The sequence below is a fragment of the Schistocerca cancellata genome, chromosome 6, assembly GCF_023864275.1.
Source record: "Schistocerca cancellata isolate TAMUIC-IGC-003103 chromosome 6, iqSchCanc2.1, whole genome shotgun sequence".
NCBI lineage: Eukaryota > Metazoa > Arthropoda > Insecta > Orthoptera > Acrididae > Schistocerca > Schistocerca cancellata.
This window is the reverse complement of record NC_064631.1, coordinates 409605623-409629786: the sequence shown is the minus strand read 5'-3', so window position 1 is coordinate 409629786 and position 24164 is coordinate 409605623. Positions and strand designations below refer to the sequence as shown.

The window sequence follows — 24164 nt, the reverse complement described above, 5'->3', positions numbered from 1 at the left end:
TGTCGCATTCTAGATTGTTACTACTGTCTATAATACTAGCATAGGTTATAACTGACATCCTACGTATGTGAATCTCATGCAGTTAAACAGTTCTTATCTATTGTTTTACTGTTATATTCTGATGCAGGTTTTATTGTCATTTACCTGTTATCTGTGTCATTGTTATATTGTGATGGACTGTTTATTGTCATTTAACTTTTACCCAACAATGGCATTTAAAATATCATATTTTACTGAAGTTTTTATGTCATTTTGCTGAGATGCAAATTGTATTTGGTTAATGCTTTCACCATCTATCAGTATAGGTTACTTCCTTCACAATTTAATATGGTACAGCCAGTTTGATACTTGAATTCATTGAACTGACAACTGTACTACTATATGCACTCTTTATGAAATGAGAATTGTTTTACTATATACAGTTCATGTGCTCAGTGTGTTGAGCCTAAAACTAGATCTATGTTTAAGTATTGAAATAATTGTGCATACAGTGTCTGCCACAATCATGTGTTACTTATGTTTTATAATTTCTGTACAATGTCCCATGACATATGGCTGACAATGATTTTGTGAAACACGTAACACTGAACAAAGAATTATGTGATCAGAACTTTTCCATAATTGCAGTTTATATCAGTTTCATTTTTCTCTCATTACCCATTTTTCCATCCAAAAGCAAAAGGCAAATCACAGAACAATACCCCACTTTTACCATCTCCATGAATATGACATGGAAAGACGTACTGAACCGACTGCCAAATTCAAACTAATCTATGAATCACTGTTATTTTTGCTCTAGCAGTATCTAACAGATAATAGCACACTATCTGGTAACACCAAATCATGTTAGCTGTGTCATCTGTCTCCAAATATGCATACTTCTTTACCACCTTATAGCTGAACTCTCCTACAAAAGCAAAAATGCCATCTGCTATGTAAGCATTGAGTATTAGTTTCAAGAAGAGGCAAGCATCATGTTACTTTCCACTTTATATATCATAAAATAAGTGTGATGATAAAAACACAAAGTGGAAATTAGGCTATGGTAATGAACCTTGAGAGTCAAATGTATGTAGAAAGTCATTTTAATAAATTTCAGTCTGTATAACCATCATATTAATTTGAAAGCTGTAATCTTTATGATTAATATAACTAACTTAAACTTGATTTGTGCATTTTGTTTTATGGTTACTGCAGTCATGTAATAAAACAATTTTAGGTAAAAGTCCTCTATAGAGATGAGTTCAAAGGCATAATGTCACCATCCGTACTAGCTGATATAACTCATGATGATGTAGAGGATATAATAACTGCAGCTTTCAATTCAACTGTTCTGGCATTTGATGGGCAGCGTTTGAAGATGTTGTGGAATTACACTGTTCCCAATTCTGAGACTTTCAGGTTAGTGTATACTATGAACAGCTGTTAATATCTTAATTTTAATTTGTTATTTTTTGATTGAGTTAAAATATTTCAAACAGTATCATAATGTTCATTTTTCTTTTTACAAAGTATGCCCACACCTGGTTACTTCAATGATGATGATACGCCAGATTTTTTGGTGAAATACCAAACAGGGCCTGGTTTTCCAGTCTACTATTATTCACAGGTAAGCTAAAATTGGTGCATTTGTATTATCGTCTCTCACTTCTACAAGGTACGGTCACAAAGTTTTGATTATCACCTTGAAAAAAATCAAACAGTGAACACTCAACGTGCTGCTGGTGCTAGTCCTTCACTACATACTCATTTGTTAGTGTTACGTTTTTTCCAGCAGTGGGAAACTTGACAGAAACTCAGTTGTAGAAGCCTGTATTCTAGCTGTTCAGAAAATTCTCCATATTGAAAATCACCTTGTTGTCATTTTGGAAGTACCTGCTGTGCAATGGAGGAAAGAGGGCCTAGTCACTGGGTGCCATATCAGGAAAATATGAGGGATGAAAAAAATTTGATAGCCCAAAGGAGCATCAGATGTGACTGTGTCCTATGCATAATGAGCTGAAGCATTGTCGCAGAGCAGAAACACCCGCTCCGATAACTTCTAGCAGTACTTCATCTTGACAGCCTCCCATAAACTCGTCAGGAGATTTCGGTAACATGTTCCTGTGAAGATCTGTGCCATAAGAGCATAATCTGTTAGCAACACACCTTGGCAATCCCACAAAACACTTGGCATCACCTCGCGTGATGTTGGATGGGTCTTCATCCTTTTCAGTGGCAGTGAATCCAAGTATTTGCCCTGCTTGCTCTGCTCTTTGCCTCAGGTCACAATGGTACACCCAGCATGCCCGTGGTGATTCGGCAGCTAAAAGAGTAACATGGATTAACCTCATACAGCTGCAACGTATCTGCTGCTACTGCCTCGTTCTGTGGGATTTTTGAATGAGTGTGAGCAGTCGCCGGATCCGGCGGGTGGTGACTCTTGTCATGCTTTTCACTTTTTCTGTTATCACCTCAATTGTGATACACCTGTCTTCAAACACCAGAGCATCCATTTCGTTTGCAATTTTTGGATATTCACAGAGAGATGGTATGCTACATTGTGTTTTGCACCATTTTGCGCTATTTTGTTTTAACTTCTCTGGTGGCATGCTGAGGTAATGTACAATGGGGATTTCATTGTTTACCAGAACTGCAGACATGCACCTGCAAAGAATCAAAAAATTAACTACAGAAATTTATTTTTTTGAGGTGATAATTAAGACTTTATGACTAACTATAATATAGCTGTCAGGTAGAGTAAAATGATAAAATTTCTTTCGCTGTAGAAATTTTTTCACATCTTCCCTTCCAGATTTAATCGTTCATCTATACTGTAAAAACCCATCTAGTATATACTGGTTTAGATAGCTATTTATTTTATCATGACTGGAAATGTCACTGAGGAATTAAGCTCACCAAACAAAATATTCCTTTAAATATCACATTGGTCTCTTTGGAGCACTGTAGGTGGTGTATAACTGGTACCAGGAGGTCATGTGGTACTGCACAGCTGAAAGTCATGGCAGTGAAGTGGTATGTATATCCCAGTTGGTTGTATGGAATCAGCACAGTAACATTGGTCAACATGGAGATGTGATGGAATGGAGGAAGGAATTATTGGATTTCAAGGAACCCATGACCAGACTGTCAATGGTGTTGCCCAGTGCCTGTATAAGGAATGGTGAACCTCTTACAATCATGTAACACACCATAAGAACAGTGGTCATAAAAAGATCCTGATGATGGGGACCAGAGTAAAGTGTTGTACCTTATCGATGACAGTGGGTTTCAAATCTAACAGCAGCTGCCTCTGTCACATTAATTCAGGTCCATTTCAATCAGTACTGGAGTAAGCATTGTGATTGTAACTGCATGCAATGAACATTTGGAATTAGTGCCTTTCAAAAGGCCATTTCTCACAGTGTCATGTAAATTTACACATCTTTAGTAGGTCAAACAACACAGAAACTGGACAGTAGCTGACTGAAGGTGTGTAATGTGGTCCGACAAGTTGCAATTTTGCCTCTTTCAAGTTGTGCATCAGGTTGAATGTAGCAACAGCCAATGAGGCATTTAACCTTCAGTGTATGGAAAGTATAGTTCAGGTTGATGTTGGTTGTGTGATATTTTGGGTTTGCTAACTATATGTACCCTATCACACTTCAACCTCCCTATTATATCACTTGAATCTAGTCCTACAGAAAATATCTGGAACTGTTTTGAATAGCAGGTGAAATTTAGCAGTCAGAATCCCCACAGTTCAGTTTGGTAGCTCTATTGGATTTAATGATCAATGAATGGCTTCAGCTGGGTATGGTGTACCTGAAGAAACTCTCGTCCCCCCTCACTGCACATTCCAGTACAGCCCCTACTGCGTGTCCTCACCACACTCCCACAGACATTATAGCATTTTCCCCCATCCTGCTGTCCCACCCCACACCACTACCCATCAGAGTCAAGATCACAACTCAGTACAGCCATAAGTGACTATGACCCCATGTGTGGGAGTTGTGCATGATACGAATCTGTATTTGTGTTTTTCTAAATCTGAAAAAGAATTATACCTATATCTTACTCTACTGTTAGATGTACCTGTCTGTCAATCAGCACTTCCTCTGTGTGGTGAGTAGCAACCTACTCTACTGTTAGATGTACCTGTCTGTCAATCAGCACTTCCTCTGTGTGGTGAGTAGCAACGCATCCTAATTCATGTGTTATTCCACCCTCAATTTTCCATTGTTTGAGTGCTTTATCATTGACACAAAATACAGAAGACATTCTTTGTGCATCCTTTCTCCAGTCAGAATATTTCTTTCTTAATATGCTGCTGAAAATATCAAAATGAAATTTTTATTCGATTTGATTAGACTCGTTCTCTGTTGAAATAGTCTCAGCTTTATTTCTGACATTAAAATGTTACTCAGAAGCTGGAGCTGAGTATTCATTTGCAATCCTGTGTTCACCTTGTTTTGGCTTTTACCTTTCATTATATTCTTTGGGTATATGTTTATTTTCTTTGAGTCCATGTCTGACACACAAATGTTTGTTTGTGTTAATGGTGTTAAAGCAACCAGATTTTGTGCTTAAGGATCAGCCTTGGTAAGAAAGTTAGTGATGGAGCTGCTTGTTGCTGGACATAATTTTGGCAGAAATGAGCAAAGCATTCAGTATCTCTAACTATTTATGGTCAATACACACAGTGTTGAATAAGGACTTTCATCCATGCCAAACACAAGGACTGCAAGCAGTTATGATAATGTGTGTGGTCAAAATTGTGAAGTAATGATATGATGGTTGAAGTGTTCTCTGTTACCATACCTCCTCTATTATGACAGGTTATTGGAACAGGGAGGAGTAAGTGCCAGAAGACCACATCAGCTTTTATAAGTAAACAATCAAAGATGCAGTACAGGATTGCTGGCCTAGTTTAATTCTCACACTACTGCAAAGATAAACAGTTTAGATATTAGTGTCAGCTGTGTTGAGAAAAAGCTGATACTGTTAAAATTTAAAAAGCTTCCAGCCCAATGGAATCCCTGTCAAATTCAATACAGAATTTTCAATGGAATTAGACCTTCTCTTAACCATAATTTACCATAGCTTCCACAAACAAAAAATTGTACCCAGTAATTGGAAGGAAACACAAGTCAGACCCTACTACAATTTGGGTAGCAGAAGTGAGACACAGGACTACCACCCAATATCATTGACATGCGTTTGTTGCAGAATCCTAAAACATATTCTGACCTCAAACATTATGAAGTATCTCAAACAGAATGACCTCCTGACAACCAGCATGATTTTGAAAACATTGATCATGTGAAACCCAGTTCACACTTTTCTCATATGACATCATGAAAGTCATGTATCAAGGTAGCCAGGAGGATGCAATATTTCTTGGCTTGTGAAAAGTAGACAATTAAATACCTCATCTACAGTTACTATCGAAAGTATGATCACAAGGGGTATCAAGCAAAATTTGGGACCGGATTGAAGATTTTGTGGTAAAGAGTATATAGTGTGTTATGCTGAATGGAGAGTCATCAACTGGAGGAAGAAGTAACCTCATGTGCCCCAGGGCAGTATGTTAGGAATCTTGCTGATACTGTTGTGTTTTAATCACCAGGTAGTCAATAGTAAGATCAGACATTTGTGGATTATGCTTTTATCTATAATGAAAAAATCTGCACAAATATCCAGTCAGATCTTGATAAGATTCCAAATTGATGCAGAGAATGACTACTTGATTAAATGTTCTGAAACATAAAATTGTGCACTTCTCAGAATGCAACACATAGTGTCCCGTATCTACAATATCAGTGAGTCACAAGTGGAATCAGTCAACTCACATAAATATCTTGGTATAATAATTGTAACCTACCAGGGAAGGAAAGTTGCTACACACCATATAGCGGAGATGCTGAGTCACGATAGGCACAACAAAAAGATTCACACAATTACAGCTTTCGGCCATTAAGGCCTTTGTCAGCAGTAGAAACACATACACACTAGCGCGCACACACACACTCACGTAAATGCAACTTGCACACACATCTGCAGTCTCGGAGAGCCGAAACTACACTGCGGGCAGCAGCATCAGTGCATGATGGGGGTGGCGACTGGGTGGGGATAAGGAGGAGACTGGGGCAGGGAGGAGTTATGGTGGGAGTGGTGGACAGTGAAGTGTTGCAGTTTAGACGGAGGGCAGGAGAGAAGGTGTGGAGGGTGGAGGGAGTAAGTAACAGAATGGAGAGAAATAAAAAGAAATTAAAAGACTGGGTGTGGCAGTGAAATGACGGCTGTGTAGTGCTGGAATGGGAAGAGGGAGGGGGCTGGATGGGCGAGGACAGTGACTAATGAAGGTTGAGGCCAGGAGGGTTACGGGAATGTAGGATGTATTGCAGGGAAAGTGCTGCTCACAGTGTAGTTTCAGCTTTTTGAGACTGCAGATGTGTGTGCAAGTTGCATGTGCGTGAGTGTGTGTGTGTGTGCGTGTGTGTGTGTGCGTGTGCGTGTGTGTATGTTTGTCTGTCTACTGCTGACAAAGGCCGTAATGGCCGAAAGCTATAATTGTGTGAATCTTTTTGTTGTGCCTAACGCGACTCAGCATCTCCGCTATATGGTGAGTAGCGACTTCCCTTCTCTGGTATTGTTACATTCCATCCTGGATTTTCCATTGTTTCATTTTTGCCTGACGGCTTTTCTTCGATCCTAGCCCTGTGCTGTTTTCCTTTGTAACTACATTCTTTTGCATCCGCTATATACTCAGTGTCCATCCTTCTTTCTTTTATTTCCTGTGTTTCCCTTATCGCCTTACAAACCGCACTTGACACTCTGCTTATGATCTACACTGTATCAACAGTCTTGGCCGCACGCGGCAGACAGCTTCAAGACCACACTGATTGTTAGTGCAGCATGTTAGGTCCCACATTACTCTCGCCGATATAATGAAGCCTGTACCTTCAAACTGATCATGCATCCTGTGTCAGTCCCCGTATTTTTGTGTGTTATCTCCCTCACTTTTCTGGTGCCACTTGATCTTACATCTCTAACTACAAACCTCTCCCCACCCCCCACACTTTCCCCATTCTGTCCCTGTTCGCACCCACTAAATCCACCTCATCCAGTCACATCTGCCGTCCCCCCTAGGCTTATCCACTGTCAAACCTGCTATCCACAGTAATATACATGTATTTATTATTGATTAGTTATTCTCTAGTTTGACCCTTGTGACTTCTCCCAATTTTAGTGGGTTTTCGCCTTCCACTATCATCGTCTTTCTCAGATTTCATCTCGTTTTTTCCCCCTTATGCATCCATTTCGTCCTTTTCGTAATTTTCACACGTATTTGGGTGTATTTTTGCGTAATTTTTCAGACATAATTCAACTTTCTTACATAATTTTTCACATTTTTTGCACCACTCTGGATCCTTGCTCCTTCCATCTGCGTCATTACAGAAAAGTTTCCTTATCCCTAGCCAGATCCCAGTCCCACATACTGTTCCTGCATTGTTGCTTATCTCATGAAATCCCCCCTAATGGCCTTACCATCAAATTACCTGTTTCTGGTTGCCACCCCTCCTTCCAATACGACCTCCACCTGTTCAGATTCCGCCAGTCTTTAGCCCTCACCAACATAGTCCTGCAAAACCATGTCAACCAAGCCCAATCCTCCTTGCAGTACCTTCCCTCCATCCGCAAAATTCTCCTGCTATGTAAGCCCAAATTCCTGGAACCCATAACACACATTGAAACTCTTGCCGTGCAGGAACTTGAGCAACATGCACAACGCCCCCTCAAAAAGCTCCCCATCCTACTCACTTCCAACTCCCGCCTTGGAGTACCACTGTCCACCACTTCTACAACAACCTCCAAATCTCCCCCACGCCCCCTCATAGCTGACAAACGCTGTCTCGCAGACCTACTACACTTACCCTACCCTCCAAAGCTCCCTCCCACCACCACACACAACCCAGAACCTAAACAGACCCGCAACACAGTTACGAACTTTTCCTCCAGAAGCCTTAGTCCCACAGAAATATCAGTCCTTTCCAAAGGTCTCACCTTTTGCCCCACTCCCAAATTCAACGATGCACGACTAGTTAAAGACCTTCTCTCCTTCTCCCAGTCCCTACAGTGGAAACACTTTTTAGCCATCAACCCGACCAATCAGACTCAACCTAAGACCAATATTGAACCTTGCCTAACTCAGTTCACTCCTCCATCCAACTGTGATCCACCCCCACTGCCTCCAAACCACCCCCTGTTAACTTTCCAGAATTTCTTAACCTTGAACCATGCCTCAAAATCATTCCCCATCCGCAGAAAGAACCACAGTCCACCATCTAAAAACTGATCCCGACCTTATAATCCAACCTGCTGACCAAGGCTCCACCACCGTTGTTCTGAACCGCAAGGATTATGTGGCAGAACGACCCCGTCAGCTGTCAGGTACTTCCACCTACAAACCATGCCACAGTGATCCCATTCCAGTAATCCAGCAGGATCTCCAGTCACTACTCAAATCCTTAGGCCCATCCCAGAACCTCTCCCTAGAGTCCATCTCTCTACTTACCCCTACCACTCCCCGCACCCCCACCTTCTACATGCTTCCTAAAGGCCATAAACCCAACCACCCAGGATGCCCCATTGTGGCCAGTTACTGTGCCCCCACTGAGAGAATCTCTGCTCTCATAGACCAACACCTTCAACCTATTACCTGGAACCTATCCTCCTATACAGGGTGTTGCAAAAAGGTACAGCCAAACTTTCAGGAAACATTACTCACACACAAAGAAAGAAAATATGTTTTGTGGACATGTGTCCGGAAACGCTTACTTTCCATGTTAGAGCTCATTTTATTACTTTTCTTCAAATCACATTAATCATGGAATGGAAACACACAGCAACAGAACGTACCAGCGTGACTTCAAACACTTTGTTACAGGAAATGTTCAAAATGTCCTCCGTTAGCGAGGATACATGCATCCACCCTCCATCGCATGGAATCCCTGATGCGCTGATGCAGCCCTGGAGAATGGCGTATTGTATCACAGCTGTCCACAATACGAGCACTAAGAGTCTCTACATTTGGTACCGGGGTTGCATAGACAAGAGCTTTCAAATGCCCCCATAAATGAAAGTCAAGAGGGTTGAGGTCAGGAGAGCGTGGTACCATGGAATTGGTCTGCCTCTACCAATCCATCGGTCACCGAATCTGTTGTTGAGAAGCGTACGAACACTTTGACTGAAATGTGCAGGTGCTCCATCGTGCATGAACCACATGTTGTGTCGTACTTGTAAAGGCACATGTTCTAGCAGCACAGGTAGAGTATCCCGTATGAAATCATAATAACATGCTCCATTGAGCGTAGGTGGAAGAACATGGGGCCCAATCAAGACATCACCAACAATGCCTGCACAAACGTTCACAGAAAATCTGTGTTGATGACATGATTGCACAATTGCGTGCGGATTCTCGTCAGCCCACACATGTTGATTTTGAAAATTTACAATTGCATCACATTGGAATGAAGCCTCATCCGTAAAGAGAACATTTGCACTGAAATGAGGATTGACACAGAAGTGTACCCGTGGAGGCCAATCAGTTGCTGATAGCGCCTGCACACGCTGTACATGGTACAGAAACAACTGGTTCTCCCGTAGCACTCTCCATACAGTGACGTGGTCAACGTTACCTTGTACAGCAGCAACTTCTCTGATGCTGACATTAGGGTCTTTGTCAACTGCACGAAGAATTGCCCCATCCATTGCAGGTGTCCTCATCGTTCTAGGTCTTCCCCAGTCGCGAGTCATAGGCTGGAATGTTCCGTGCTCCCTAAGATGCCGATCAATTGCTTCGAACATCCTCCTGTCGGGACACCTTCATTCTGGAAATCTGTCTCGATACAAACGTACCGCGCCACGGCTATTGCCCCGTGCTAATCCATACATCAAATGGGCATCTACCAACTCCGCATTTGTAAACATTGCACTGACTGCAAAACCACGTTTGTGATGAACACTAACCTGTTGATGCTACATACTGATGTGCTTGATACTAGTACTGTAGAGCAATGAGTCGCATGTCAACACAGGCACCAAATTCAACATTACCTTCCTTCAATTGGGCCAACTGCCGGTGAATCAAGGAAGTACAGTACATACTGACGAAACTAAAATGAGCTCTAACATGGAAATTAAGCGTTTCCGGACACATGTCCACATAACATCTTTTCGTTATTTGTGTGTGAGGAATGTTCCCTGAAAGTTTGGCCATACCTTTTTGTAACACCCTGTATAAAAGATACCAGCCATTTCATCGACTGACTCTCCACAGTTCCTGTCCCTTTACCACATGGTGCCCCGCTCTTCACTATTGATGCCAGCTCCCTATACACTAACATTGCTAATGCCCATGGCCTTACTGCTATCGAACACTACCTTTCCAGATGTCCTATGGATTCCAAACCAACAACCTCCTTCCTAGTCTTCAGGACCAACTTTATCCTCACCCACAATTACTTCTCCTATGAAGGCATTACCTACAAACAAATCCATGGTGCGGCTATGGGCACCCGCATGGCACCATCCTATGCTAACCTATTCATGGTCCACCTAGAGGAATCCTTCCTAAAAAACCCAGATTTCCTAAACCCCTCACCTGGTTCAGATTCATTGATGGCACACTTGTGTGTATGTGTGTCTACTGCTGACAAAGGCCTTAATGGCCGAAAGCTGTAATTGTGTGAATCTTTTTGTTGTACCTATCGCGACTCAGCATCTCTGCTATATGGTGAGTAGCAATTTTCCTTCTGTGGTATTGTTGCTTTCCATTCTGGATTTTCCATTGTTTGGTATAATAATATGTGCATATACAAAATGGAATAGTCACAAAGGCTCAATCATAGGTAGAGCAGTGGCAGACTTCAGTTCATTTGTAGAATAATTGGGAAATTCAATCAGTCTACAAAGGAGATTATGTAGATAACACACATGCAACCCATCCTAGAATATTGCTCAAATGTATGGGAGCTATACCAAATAGAAGTAAAGGGTGATAGTGAATGTGTACAGAGGAGCCACATGAATTATGACAAGTTTGTTTGACTCGCAGGAAATTAGTGATGGGAGAACCGACTATGTTTAACAACCAATTGGCCACTAAGTTGCTTTTTCATGTAGATGATTTTTCATTTGAATGAAACTAGCCTCTGCGACCTTTTTTTTCTATATGAAAGTTTTTTCACTCACTCTCCAGGTTTGAGTGGTTTCATTTATTGTGAGATAAGTCACAGACACATGATGGTTATGTCTGTTAAATGAGTGTTTTCAATTCATTCTCATGTTTGATTAATTTCACTTACTTCGTCAGCCTTTTTAGTTATACATGAACTATGTCTTTGGTTGCCAACTTTTTAGAGTCAAGTAATATATCTTATTTCAAGGAGAGGTTAATAAAAAGTATATTTATAAAAATAGTAGTTTGTTGGTGGAAACATTATTTTTCGTTTTCACATTAAGGGACTCTCAGCAGACCATTACTAGGTAGTGCATGGATCATGAGCAGCAACAACTGTTCTGAGAGCGGCTTCATATGAGCAGGAGGTTACTACTTATATTAACTCCCTCCCTCCTTCCCTCCTCTCCCTCCAGCAATTTGCATGCCTGCCATGCAGGACAGAGTGTATGCCAGTCTTCTGGTCAGTCAGGAGGGCAGGCAAGTGCATTAGGTTGCAAACACTGGTGCTATAATAGGCAGTTGTAGCTGGCAGATGATACACACCACCAAGAGGTCACATGTATCTCTACTGGCAGCTGAGACACTGCTCCTGCTGGCCTACACAGCAGTGCAGGTGATGTAATATGTGACTCCCAGCAGTCCAGAAAAAGTCCAAATGTTGTGTCACACTCTTTAAGTAATGACTAGAGATAGGCAAAACTGATAAATAGAAGTACCAATATATAAATGTGAATAGTACTTCTTGATTCCTGTGAAATACTGTACATAGTACTTTTCAAAGGCTGGAAATAGATTTGTGTGCTTGAGTATGATACCTAACTGATAATGTAATTTTCTGCACAATATATTTACCTTTGACATAAATAAATGGCTGAAGAAGTATTTGCGCACTAGATTGAAATGGTTTTTAATTAATGGATATCATCCCACTTTTTCGGTGAAACTGAATGCAAATGTCACTAAATTCAGCTGTGTTTCTTTCTTCTTCATGTACCCCTAGCAGAAATTTTATTCTCAGTTTTGCACCCCTAATGATACATCGGCTTCATCAGTTATGTGTTAATTGCATCTGGAACAACTTATTCCACAGCAATATATTGATCAACTTTCCGTGATGAAAAGAAGAATTAGTTTACTCAGAAAATTATTAAATGAAAATATATGAAGTTTATTTTAACTTTGGTGTACCTCCTGAGATGTCTTCACTTGCCACGAGGGATAAGGCTACCCTCTGAGTGGATGTATAACCGGGATGTATACCATTGCGTGAGTCCAACTTCTGAAAATAATGCAGGGTGATTCCACTCGAAAGAATGAATGGACAGTTCAGTCAGCTAAAAGAGTAAAGGATGGTTTCAGTTGAAAAAACAAATTCAAATTTCAGCCAGCAGTAAAATTGCAGACTGGTTTTACTTGAAAGGAAGGAGTGAATAATAATCCAACCAATATGTAAAACTACAACTGATTGAATTGATTGTTTTATTCAGTTGATTCCACAGACAGGTTTCACTCATAAGAATGAATAAATAATTCAACTGGTATGCAGAAAGTACAGTCAAGTGAATCAACTGTTTTGCAACGACAAGCTGAATTGATTGTCTTGTAAATAATAGATTTCAGCTATCAGTCATCCTTTGGAATTTTTATTGTCAGATCTAGATGTCAGCTAGAAACTAGCCATTCTCAATGCACTATCATTTTTTATCAATGCATGTAATGCCTGTTGGTCAGGCTTCATCCACAGTTCATTGAATACTAACGTAATGTAATGAAACATTAGTATTCAATGAACTGTGGATGAAGCCCGACCGACAGGCACTACATACATTGATCAAAAATGATAGTGCATTGAGAATGGCTAGTTTCTAGCTGAAATCTAGATCTGCCAATAAAAATTCCAAAGGACGACTGATAGCTGAAATCTATTATTTACAAGTCAATATAACAGTCGCTGTGTGCAACAGCCTCTGAATGGAGGGTAACCTGATGAATTGATTGTTTTCATTCAGTTGTTCCAATCACTATAGGAAAATGTCACAGAAATGCTACAAAACCTGAACTGGCAGACTCTTGAAGATAAATGCCAGCTAAGCCATAAAACTGACCCTTTAGATCTAGCAGTAGTGTTAAAGCAAGGCTCAGTGCCCATACATCATTTTTTTGCTAGACAGGTGATGGTTAAATTCATAATTATAAATCTCACAAACACTGATTGTCACTTTACCCCTAGTCATTAACTCCATTACCATCATTCTTATTTGTCCATTTATTCCTTCCTACATTTTGTCCCAGTTGATATTTTCTGCATCCATTATATTATTCTACAGCTTTGTTTTTTTTATTATTTCCTTTATTTTTCTGTTACTTATTCCATATTCACTTTCAGCTGTATTGTATTCTGCCCTTAAAACCTCATTTAATTTCTTGCTGAACTCCTTTCATCTTCTTCTGTGTAAAATATTTGAATAAATCTAAAAACTAAGATAATGAGACTTACCAAACAAAAGCGCTGGCAGGTCGATAGACACACAAACAAACACAAACATACACACAAAATTCAAGCTTTCGCAACCAACGGTTGCTTTGTCAGGAAAGAGGGAAGGAGAGGGAAAGACGAAAGGATGTGGGTTTTAAGGGAGAGGGTAAGAAGTCATTCCATCCCGGGAGCAGAAAGACTTACCTTAGGGGGAAAAAAGGACAGGTATACACTCGCACACACACACACACATATCCATCCGCATATACACAGACACAAGCAGACATTTGTAAAGGCAAATGTCCAAATGTCTGCTTGTGTCTGTGTATATGCGGATGGATATGTGTGTCCTTCCCTCTTTCCTGACGAAGCAACCGTTTGTTGCGAAAGCTTGAATTTTGTGTGTATGTTTGTGTTTGTTTGTGTGTCTATCGACCTGCCAGCGCTTTTGTTTGGTAAGTTTCATCATCTTTGTTTTTAGATATATTTTTCCCACATGGAATGTTTCCCTCTATTATATTCAAATATTTGAATAAGTTTTATTATCATGTCCTTACATTACGACATTAGTGTTCTGTGCTATCTCTGTGTAATACTTTGTGCCTGTAATTATATATTTCCCTGCATTCATAGCTGTAGGGTAATGTACATTTAATAATAACTTTAAAAAATTCCACAGCTACATTTTGATACTGATATAAGTGTAATTTTTCCACAAATTTAGATAAAAGTGTCTTTTGTTATTTATTCATCAACAGTAATGTTTATAGTGCCCACACCTTATTCAAGAAAATTGCCTTTTTTATTTCATCTCTCATCAGTCTTTTGTTTTTATCACAGTGTTTGTCTGTACAACTATATCCAAAACAAAATTAAATTATATAAGCAGTATTTGTCAATTTTCAGACATTAATACTTGATGGCAAAAGTGGTGCTCTTATCATAGATGAACCACTAATTGACACTGCAGGCTCTCAAACTGGAGGCCTCACTATTAGCATGGATGGAATGGGAAATGACGTGTTTTTGTATTGGAGTGCTGACTGTCTGGGACATGAAAAAGCCCAGGATGTGTATGCGTTCATGCCAAGTAAGTAAAAGGGCTTATGGATAGTGAAAATTGTTACTTCATGTCTATGCTGGCTTCATCATTGAAAATGAATGTTGCTCTTAATAGGTTGCAAGTGCTTTTGGCTTGCATTCCATTGAAACGAATTTCTGATTTTAAAATTTATATCCTTAATACAGTCATTGAGTCTAATGTTTCATTGGCACCAGTGGTCACCACTTTCAGATGCTAATGTTAAAGGTAATGAGTTTTTTTAGTCATCACTTTCTGGTAACAAATTGATATTATAGATAGAGATTGTTTCCAGAATGACTTGTTCACTCTGTAGCTGATTGCTTACTGAGAACAAGCTTCCGGAGAGATTACAATTGTCTGCATATTCATGACTCAAACTTTAGTCTTCTATGGGTCGTACTCTTAATATCCCTCACAATTTGACCTTAAGCCTCACTGTAAAATCTCCTTGAAATTATCACTAATGTTTTAACTACTGATGGAAGCAAAAAGGAAAAAAAAACAGTAACAGGGGTGAAAGGAATAAAAATAAACAGTGTATGGGTATTCTCGTTATTTGAAACCTCTCTCGTCTCATATAAACCAAACACCAGCACAAAACAGTTGACAACATCTGTCTGCATCAACAGAATCAGCTTAAAAAAGGAAGCAGACATCTTCATTAATTTACTTATTTTTAACAGTGTCAGGTCTGAACCCAGAAACATGTGATTGTGGGGGAAGAATATTCATCATCTTAGAAACTGAAAAAATATTCAGGTGATAATAGTTCATTTGATGATTGCAAAAGACAGTAATTTGATTAAAATAGCTTTTATTTGACACAAATGGAAATTTTGAGATGAAATAAAATCACACACATATTCTCTGTTGTTTGTACACAGTTGAACAGGAAGAGTGTTGTGCAGCCTATAGTCAAAATGTAAATTCTACTGTAATCATTCATACTGAAATGTGATTGCGCTTTGGAGATTTGATCAGTTTATGGCCTAGTGTAAATATCCAAAATTTTGAGATACTTAATGAATGTTGCAAGAGGTACTATGATAAAAAATCTAACATAAGATAGAGGAGAATTTGTAAAGGAGGACACTCAGTATTGACTATGTTTTTCATTGTCCAGATGTGTTATGAGGCAGATTTATTAATGCGTGAGTCACTGGTATCACATTTGTACTACAAGTCTTAACAGTGATAATGACCGTATACAGTAGGTGCATGTGCATGTGCGTGTACTAGTTTGTGTGTTATACAAATATATCTATGAGAAGGCATCCAATTTAGGAGCTGGTTCAGAGTTTATGATGAATTTCAGAAATGGAAAATGTATAGACAAAACAAATCATCAGTTGGAATATGATAGAGAAATGTCCTTGGTGGAAAATAAATAATGGAAGGAGTGAAGGTAACAACTCACCATACATATGAGGTATTGGGTCATTGGTAGCCACATAAACAAGACTTAGAACATTATTAAACCTTAGGAAAATATTCCTGTAGAACTATCTGACAGTGCACATGCGCACACACTTCTGCATACAAGTGCGCTCGTGCACACACGCGCGCACACACACACACACACACACACACACACACACACACACAGAGGTAGCAAGTTCACAGGGTAGGAATGTGGTACTGGTGAACTCACTCTAGTCCAGGCAGGGGGAGTTGGGTGTGGTGTGCAGTGTGAAACGAGAGAGGAGGATGCAACAGAGGAAGAAGTAGATTGCTAAGAGGAGTATCTGAGTGCAGGATGAGTGAAGTGGGAGCATGGAGTAGGGGTGGATGCGGGTGTGTGACAGAGATTAAGGTCAAAGGGATTGTGGGATCAAAGGATGCATTGTATTGACATTTTCCATCCATGTGATTCACAGAATCTTGTATTGGGGTGAGCAACCTGCTGTCTTGGGTTTTGAAGCAGTGATAGAAGATGAGCATGCTTGCTCTGCCTCTGTCTATAGGCTCAGGTGAAATTTAAAATTGCAACATTCTAAGCAAACAGCACTATGTTACTAAATACTGTGTGGGACTTGGGAAACTGACTATGGAGGTGTTGGCCATACTCTAGCAAGTGTGCAGAAGTGAAAGCCTATCAAAAGCTGCTCTTTTGAGATTGCAGAAGTGCCAAGAAGAGAGAGAGAGAGTGCAAAGTGAACCCTCAGCATGAGGCCCATCCACAATTCAAAACAAGGACAATGTGCAACATCTGCATGATGTGTTACTCAGATTAACCGTTAAATGTTCGAAGGATTACAGAATTGATAAAATGACTGTGCAAAGTGATAACTGAATAATGTCAGGTATTGCCATCAGTTGAAAGCTGGAGCACAACGATGCATTAAGTCATACATGTTTCGTGATCAGTGACCACCTGTCATTGCAAAACTTCCCCAACCTTCCTACAGGTGATCCTGGCAGACTTTTTTGTGTTCTCCCAAATGAAAACATCCCAAAAGGGCAACACTACAAGGCCATAGCAGAAACTTAATGCACTGCTTGGAGGACATTCTGGAAAGATACACCCAGGTCACTTTCCGAAGTGTGTAAACTCATTGATAGAATTATGTAGATCCCAAAAGGTTATATTTTGAAGAATTTAAATTATTTGTAGTGATATCTTCAATATATTGTATGTTCCAGGTTTGTACTCCTCACAAATCCTGTACAACTGCTTTCACAGGTGACCATGTCTCTAACAAGACAGGATATGCCTGTTACAGCACTGGAATACGGTGTTCTGAGTGGGTTCATAGGACATGTCTTGCACCTAGGTCTTCCTTAGGTGTCAGATCCATGTGGGAAGGGCTGAGAGTACATGTAGCATAAGGATGGACTAGTATATACAATACATTAGGTGTGAGGTGATACATAACACTGGGAGGGATGGGAGGATTAAGTGCAGGATGTTCCTCATTTACAGACATAGTGTAGTAGTTCCAGTCTGAGATCATATTGAGCGATGAGGGGGAAGAGAGCTCCTTTGCAGCTTGTTCATGGGAGCAATTGAAGGGTTAGAGGCAAACATAGAAATGAGACACATGTGTGAAGGTCTCACTAAGACCTTCAACATGCTCTTCAAGGTATTATTTGTCATTACAGATGTGCCATTCATGGGTGCCCAGACTACATGAGAAAAATTTTTTAGTGTGGGGGGATGACAGCTACCAAAACTGAGATGCTGTTGATGGTTAGTGAACTGGACATGGACAGAGGTTTTGTGGAACTGTTAGAGAGTTAGTAACATCTACATCCACACTCTGTAAACCACTGTGAAGTGCATGGTGAGAGGTACATCCTGTGGTATCAGTTATTATGGTTTCTTCCTGTTCCATTCACATACGGAGCTTGGAAAAAATGATTATTTAAATGCTTCCAACCATTTGCAATTAATTTAATCTTGTCCTCACGATCCTTAAGAGAGCAATATGTTTGGGGTTGTAGTATATTCCCAGAATCAGTACCTAAAGCCGCCTCTTGAAACTTGTAAGTAGCTTTTCTCTGGATAGTTTGTCTATCTTCAAGAGTCTGACAATTAAGTTTCCTCAGCATCTCTGTGACACTCTCCAGTGGATTAAAGAAACATGACCCTTTGTGCTACTCTTCTCTGTATACATTCAATATCTCCTGTTATTCCTACATGGTATGAGTCCCACACACTTGAGCAATAAACTGGGATGGTTCATACAAGTTATTTATAATCTCCATTGTAGACTAATTGCATTTCCCTAGTATTCCCCCATTAAACTGAAGTCTACCACCTACTTTACCCATGCCAAGAGTCTGTGTGGCCATTCCATTTCAAACCCCTGCAAAGTGTTACACGCAGGTATTTCTATGGCTTAACTGATTGAAACTGTGACTCATTGAGATTAAAAGTCATAAGATATTATGTTTTTTTTTTTTTCTTTTCATTTTGTGAAACACACAAGAGTTACATTTCTGAACATTAAAAGCACCACTTTTAAATCTTATGCATCTTCTTTCAGAGAGCACTCATTATAGATAACTGTGCTATCTGCAAAAAGTCTGGTGTTACTGTTAATATTGTAGCAAGGTCATTGATATACAACATGAATAGCAAGGGTCTCAATACACTTCCCCGGAACACACCTAAACTTACTTCTGCATTTGACAATGACTCTCAATCCAAGATAAATTGTTCTGTTCTCTCTGCCAAAAGATCCTCAATACAGTCATAAATTTCACTTGATACCCCATATGATCATACTTTTGATAATAAGCATAGGTGTGATACTTAGTCATATGCTTTTTGAAAATCAAATAATACTGCATCTACCTGCCTGCCTTGATCCAAAGCTTTCAGTGTGTTGTGTGAGAAAAATGCAAAGTAGGTTTCACATGATCTATGTTTTTGGAATCCATGCTGGTTGGCATGGAGAAGGTTATTTTGTTTGATATACCTCCTTATGTTTAAAGTCAAACAAATCGATGTCAAGGATATTGGACGGTAGTTTTGTGGATCACTTCTACCACCCTTCTTGTAAACTGGTGTCACATATGCTTTCTTCCAAGTACTGGGCACAGTTTTTTGTTCAAGGACTCTACAATAGGTCGTTGTTAAAAGAGGGCCTCACTCAGCCACAAATTCAATATATAATCTGATAGGGATTCTATCAGGCCCTGGAGATTTGTTCAGTTTTCATGATTTCAGTTGTTTCTCAACACCACTGACACTGAGACGCTTTACTCCACTTTTCAGTGGTACAGGGATTTGGATTTTACTTTGTAAAGGAACATTTGAAAACGTAGCTAAGAATCCCTATTTTTGCTTTGCCTCCCTCAGTTTCAGTTCCTGCTTTGTATCCACTATTGATGTAATCTATTTCCCCATCATAGTCATAGTGCATTTCTTGAGTGAAAACTGAACAACATTCCAGACATCTTCATTCCTCCAAGAACATGTTGTTCACTGTCAGTATCTGTAGCTCAGTTGAAAAATTGTTCAGCACATCGTAAATTATAATGAATGTTGTACAAGCAACAATGACACAAAATATTGTGAGATGCTTTTCTAATGCCTGAGTCATTTGCTGTGTGTGTATTGTTATAATTAATTGTTGTTGTTGTTGTTGTTGATGATGATGATGATGATGACGATGATGATGATGATGATGATGATGACGTTTTGGTCATCAATCTGAACTATTGCAGTCTGTGTTTACAGTATTGGTACCTGCTTATTGTAGTCAACCCTTGGGCCCCCTCTATAATTTTATCCCCTCCTCCCCCACTCCACCACCACCACTTCCCTTCATCACCAAAAAAAGGAAGATTCTGTGATGCTGCAGGATGTGTCCTATCAAGCAATCACTTCTTTGTGTCAAGATATGCATAAATTTCTTTTATCGCTACTTGATTCATTGCTTCTTCATTAGTTATTGAATCTACCCACCTGATCTTCATTGTTCTTCTCTAGCTCTGCATTTTGAAAGCTTCTATTTCCCTCATGACTGAACTGATTATCATTCATGTATCACTTCTGTATGAGACTACACTCCAGACAGGTACTTAAGAAAATGCTCTCTAACACTTAAATTCATATTCAGTATTAAGAACTTCCTCTTTTTCAGAAATGCTTTTTTTGCTATTAGCAATCTGCAGTTTATGTCATCTTTACTTAGGCCATTGTAAGTTATTTTACAGCTCAAATTGCAAAACTCATCTACTGTTTTCAGTGTCTGATTCCCTAATCTAACTCCTTGGCTTCTCCTGTTTTAATCCAAAAGCATTTCATTACCATTGTTTTACTTTTTCTAATGGTAATCCTATAACTTCATTTCAAGACACTATCCATTCCATTCAGTTGACCTTCCAAGTCCATTGACATATATGTCAGGATTACAATTCTGCCATCAATCTCAAAGTTTTTATTTTTTTTCTCGCTGACCTTTAATTCTCATTTCCATATTTCTCTTTGATTTCCTTTACTGCTTGCTCTGTGTACCGATTGATTAACATCTGGGATAGGCCATAGATACACCCCTGTTTCTCACAATCCTCAACTACTGTTTCTCTTTCATGTCCTTTTTTTTTTATTTTGTACAAGTTATAGATAACCTTCAATTTCCTGTGTCTTATCCCAGCTGCCTTCATTATTTCAAAGAGTATATTCAGTTCTACATTTTCAAAAGCTTTCTCTAGATCTACAAATGCTGTAAACATGAATTTGACTTTCTTCAACCTGTCTTCTAAGATAAGTCATAGCGTCAGCATTGCCATACATGTTCCTACTTTTCTCTCTAATCCAAACATCCCTGAGGTCAGCTTGTATCACTCTTTCCATTCTTCTATAAATAATGTTTTGTGAAATTGTAATTGTCACACTCTTCTCAGATTTATGTTATTTTGTCAGTCTCATATGTGTTGCACATGAAATAGAGTAGTTTTGTCAGTGTATGTTCTCCCAAGGATCTCGGTTTCAATGGTTGCGTCAGTACCCGAGCTGTCTGGTGCTCCCCTCCACCTCAAGCTTTTCTGAACTGCGCAAATGAGAGTTATCCTTACAACATCGCTCTCTACTCCCGAAATCATCCTGGCCTTAACCTATGGAAACCTACTGTCCCCACATGCTCCAATCAATAGTTTCCACTGCCTCTGTCATATAATTTCCTCCATATTCTTGTCACCACATCCTCTGCATGTGTCACCCTCTACCAATGCACCAGCCCGTCTTTCTCCTTTTCTGCTCCCGTTCCCCCCCCCCCCCCCCCCCCTCATCTCCTCCCCACCTCCCTGCCCCACTACCTCTTGATGCTGTGCCTGTTGGCATTCTAGTCCCTGCACACTCTGCCAGACAGCGATATTCAATCCCCCTACCTATACCCTGCTATACCTTCCCCTTCTCTGCCCCTTCCAGATTGCTGCTTCCATTCTACATAATAGTTACATTCTAGCCTGGACTGCTGGAGGTGGCTGTCATGTGCGCATGAGGTGTGATTGCTTATGTGGACGAATGTGTGTGTATTTCTGTTTCTGAAGAACTCTTTGGTTGAAAGCTAATGTGTAAGTCTCTTTTCGTTGTGCCTGTGTACAATTCATCACTTCATCTTTACAATGAGTAGCAATGTGTCTTTATGTTGTTGATATTCCAACCTGAGATTTCCATTGATTTCATTTGGTGCATTTTTATATTTTCTCCTTTCATCAACTAAATTCACTATCCCACTTGTTAGCAAAGTTAAATTCAGTATCTAATGTGTTATCCAAAGTTTCCCATTTGGCCTTGTCTTTTTGCCTTCTTGTTCTTCTGCAGCCTTAAAAACTGCATCTCTCAAAAGTACCTATTTGTCTTCTGTTGTGTTCCTTTCCCCTGCTTCAGTTAATCATTGCCTAATGGTCCCATTGAGACTTTCAAATGACATACAGAGTATTAAATGTAACTTTTTCCCCAAAATTATTGGTTCATAGCCCACTTACAGGACTTCAGAAGTTGCCAAAGATACAGAATACTTTTTGTTGTCAAGTCAGAGGACCCAATGAGACCTACTCCAGGGCCCATCCTGTCTCTCCATGGGCTTGTGTGGATTTTTGCATATCAGTCATAAAAATTCCTGTTTCAACCCAACAAGCATAAAATAGCATGTTATTATTCAGTTAAAAGTGTAAGTATTGGACCTACATGTCAGATATAATAATCGTGAATGAGACCATTGAAATTTTTTGTCACTGATTCAATAATTTCATCATCTCCTTTAAAATTCAGGTACATGACTTTCTTTATATATACTGTCACATAAAATTACCAAAGCTTTTTTTTTTTTTTTAAATCTTGGATGATATTATAAAACATGAATCATTATGCGAGTATACTTGTTGCTGTAAAATTATGATCAAGATATACATCTGTACGGGATATACTGCTGTATACAAAAGCATAGCTTTGAGAAATGAAATAGTGAAGGCAGCAGAGGATCAACTAGGTAAAAAGAGAATAATTCAGACTTAAAGAAGAATGGAATAATTCCAATTCTAAAGAAAGCAGGTGCTGACAGGTGTGAATATATGATCCAATCGAAATGCTTCAGATGTTAAGAAATGTGAAATAATTCCAATTCTAAAGAAAGCAAGATCTGATAGGTGTGAATATTATACAGCTGATCAGTTTAACAAGTCATAGTTGCAAAATACTGACATGAATTCCTTGCAGAAGAATCGAAAAACTGGTAGAATTCCACCTTGAGGAAGATCAGCTAGGGTGTCAGAGAAATATAGGAACACATGATGCAATACTGTCCCTAAAACTTATCTTAGAAGCTAGTTTATAGAAAGTCAAACTTGGAAGAGCAGTTGAATGGAATGCGTAGGGTCTTGAAAAGAGGTTATACGATGAGCATCGAAAAATGTAAAACAAGGTGAATGCAATGTAGTCGAATTAAATCAGGAGATGCTGAAAGAAGTAGATTGGTGAATGAGACATTAAAAGTAGATGGGTTTTGCTGTTTGGGCAGCTAAATAACTGATGAAGGCCAACTTAGGCAGGGTAGAAAATCCAGATTGCCTATAGCAAGAAGAGCAAAAAATGAATTTGTTAACATCAGATATAAATTTAAGTGTTAAGAAGTCCTTTCTGAAGGTATTTGCATGGAGTGTATCCTTGAACAGGTGTGAAGTGGGGATGATAAGCAGTTCAGACAAGAAGCAAATACAGGGTGTGGCAGAATAGACTAAGCAGCAAAGCAATAAAAAGTAAATCTGGATGTATAGAGAAAAAATGTTTTTATTTTCTAAATTAGTACAATATACCATTTTACATTCATTTAGTTTTGAAAATAATATCCTCAAGATGGTGGCTGTTAGCATCAATACATTGTTGTAGACGATCCCTGAAGTTTCAACAACTCTTGCACATATGTCACAGGGTATGGCATTCACTTCATCAATAATCGGCTCTTTTAACTCTGGTAGATGTGAGGGCAGCTTTTGAAAACCTTTTCCTTCAGATGTCCCCAAAGAAAGTAGTCACATATGCTCAAATCTGGTGACCATGCAGGCCGCCCGACATCACCCCTCAAAGAAACAAGGCATCCCGGAAACATTTCTCTCAAAATATCAAGTGAAATTCGAGCTGTGTGAGCAGTAGCTCCATCCTGTTGGAACCACACAGGTTCCCCAGTCCATGTTCTTCAACAATCTCATCCATTCAGGGTTGCAGAAAATTTTGCAACACTGAAACCTAACGTGTGGAATTCAGTCATGGTCATTCCTTCCTCAAAAAAGTAAGGGCCTACCACGCCAAATTGAGATATGGCACACCACACTGTCACTTTAGGAGAACGTTGCGGTCTTTCAAGAATAATTCAGGGGTTATTTTCAGCCCAGCAACGAAAGTTTTGCTTATTCATGCACCCACTAAGATG

The 24164-nt window shown here is 39.5% G+C and overlaps 1 protein-coding gene across 1 annotated transcript in view; it reads left to right on the top strand.

Moving 5' to 3' along the window:
* Positions 1 to 24164, top strand: part of LOC126191429 (uncharacterized) — an 88360-nt gene that overhangs the window by 43945 nt on the left and 20251 nt on the right. The window contains exons 6-8 of the mRNA XM_049932306.1: positions 1220 to 1401; positions 1513 to 1609; positions 14607 to 14790. Coding sequence (XP_049788263.1) covers positions 1220 to 1401; positions 1513 to 1609; positions 14607 to 14790 — 463 coding nt within the window. The remainder of the gene's footprint in view (positions 1 to 1219; positions 1402 to 1512; positions 1610 to 14606; positions 14791 to 24164) is intronic.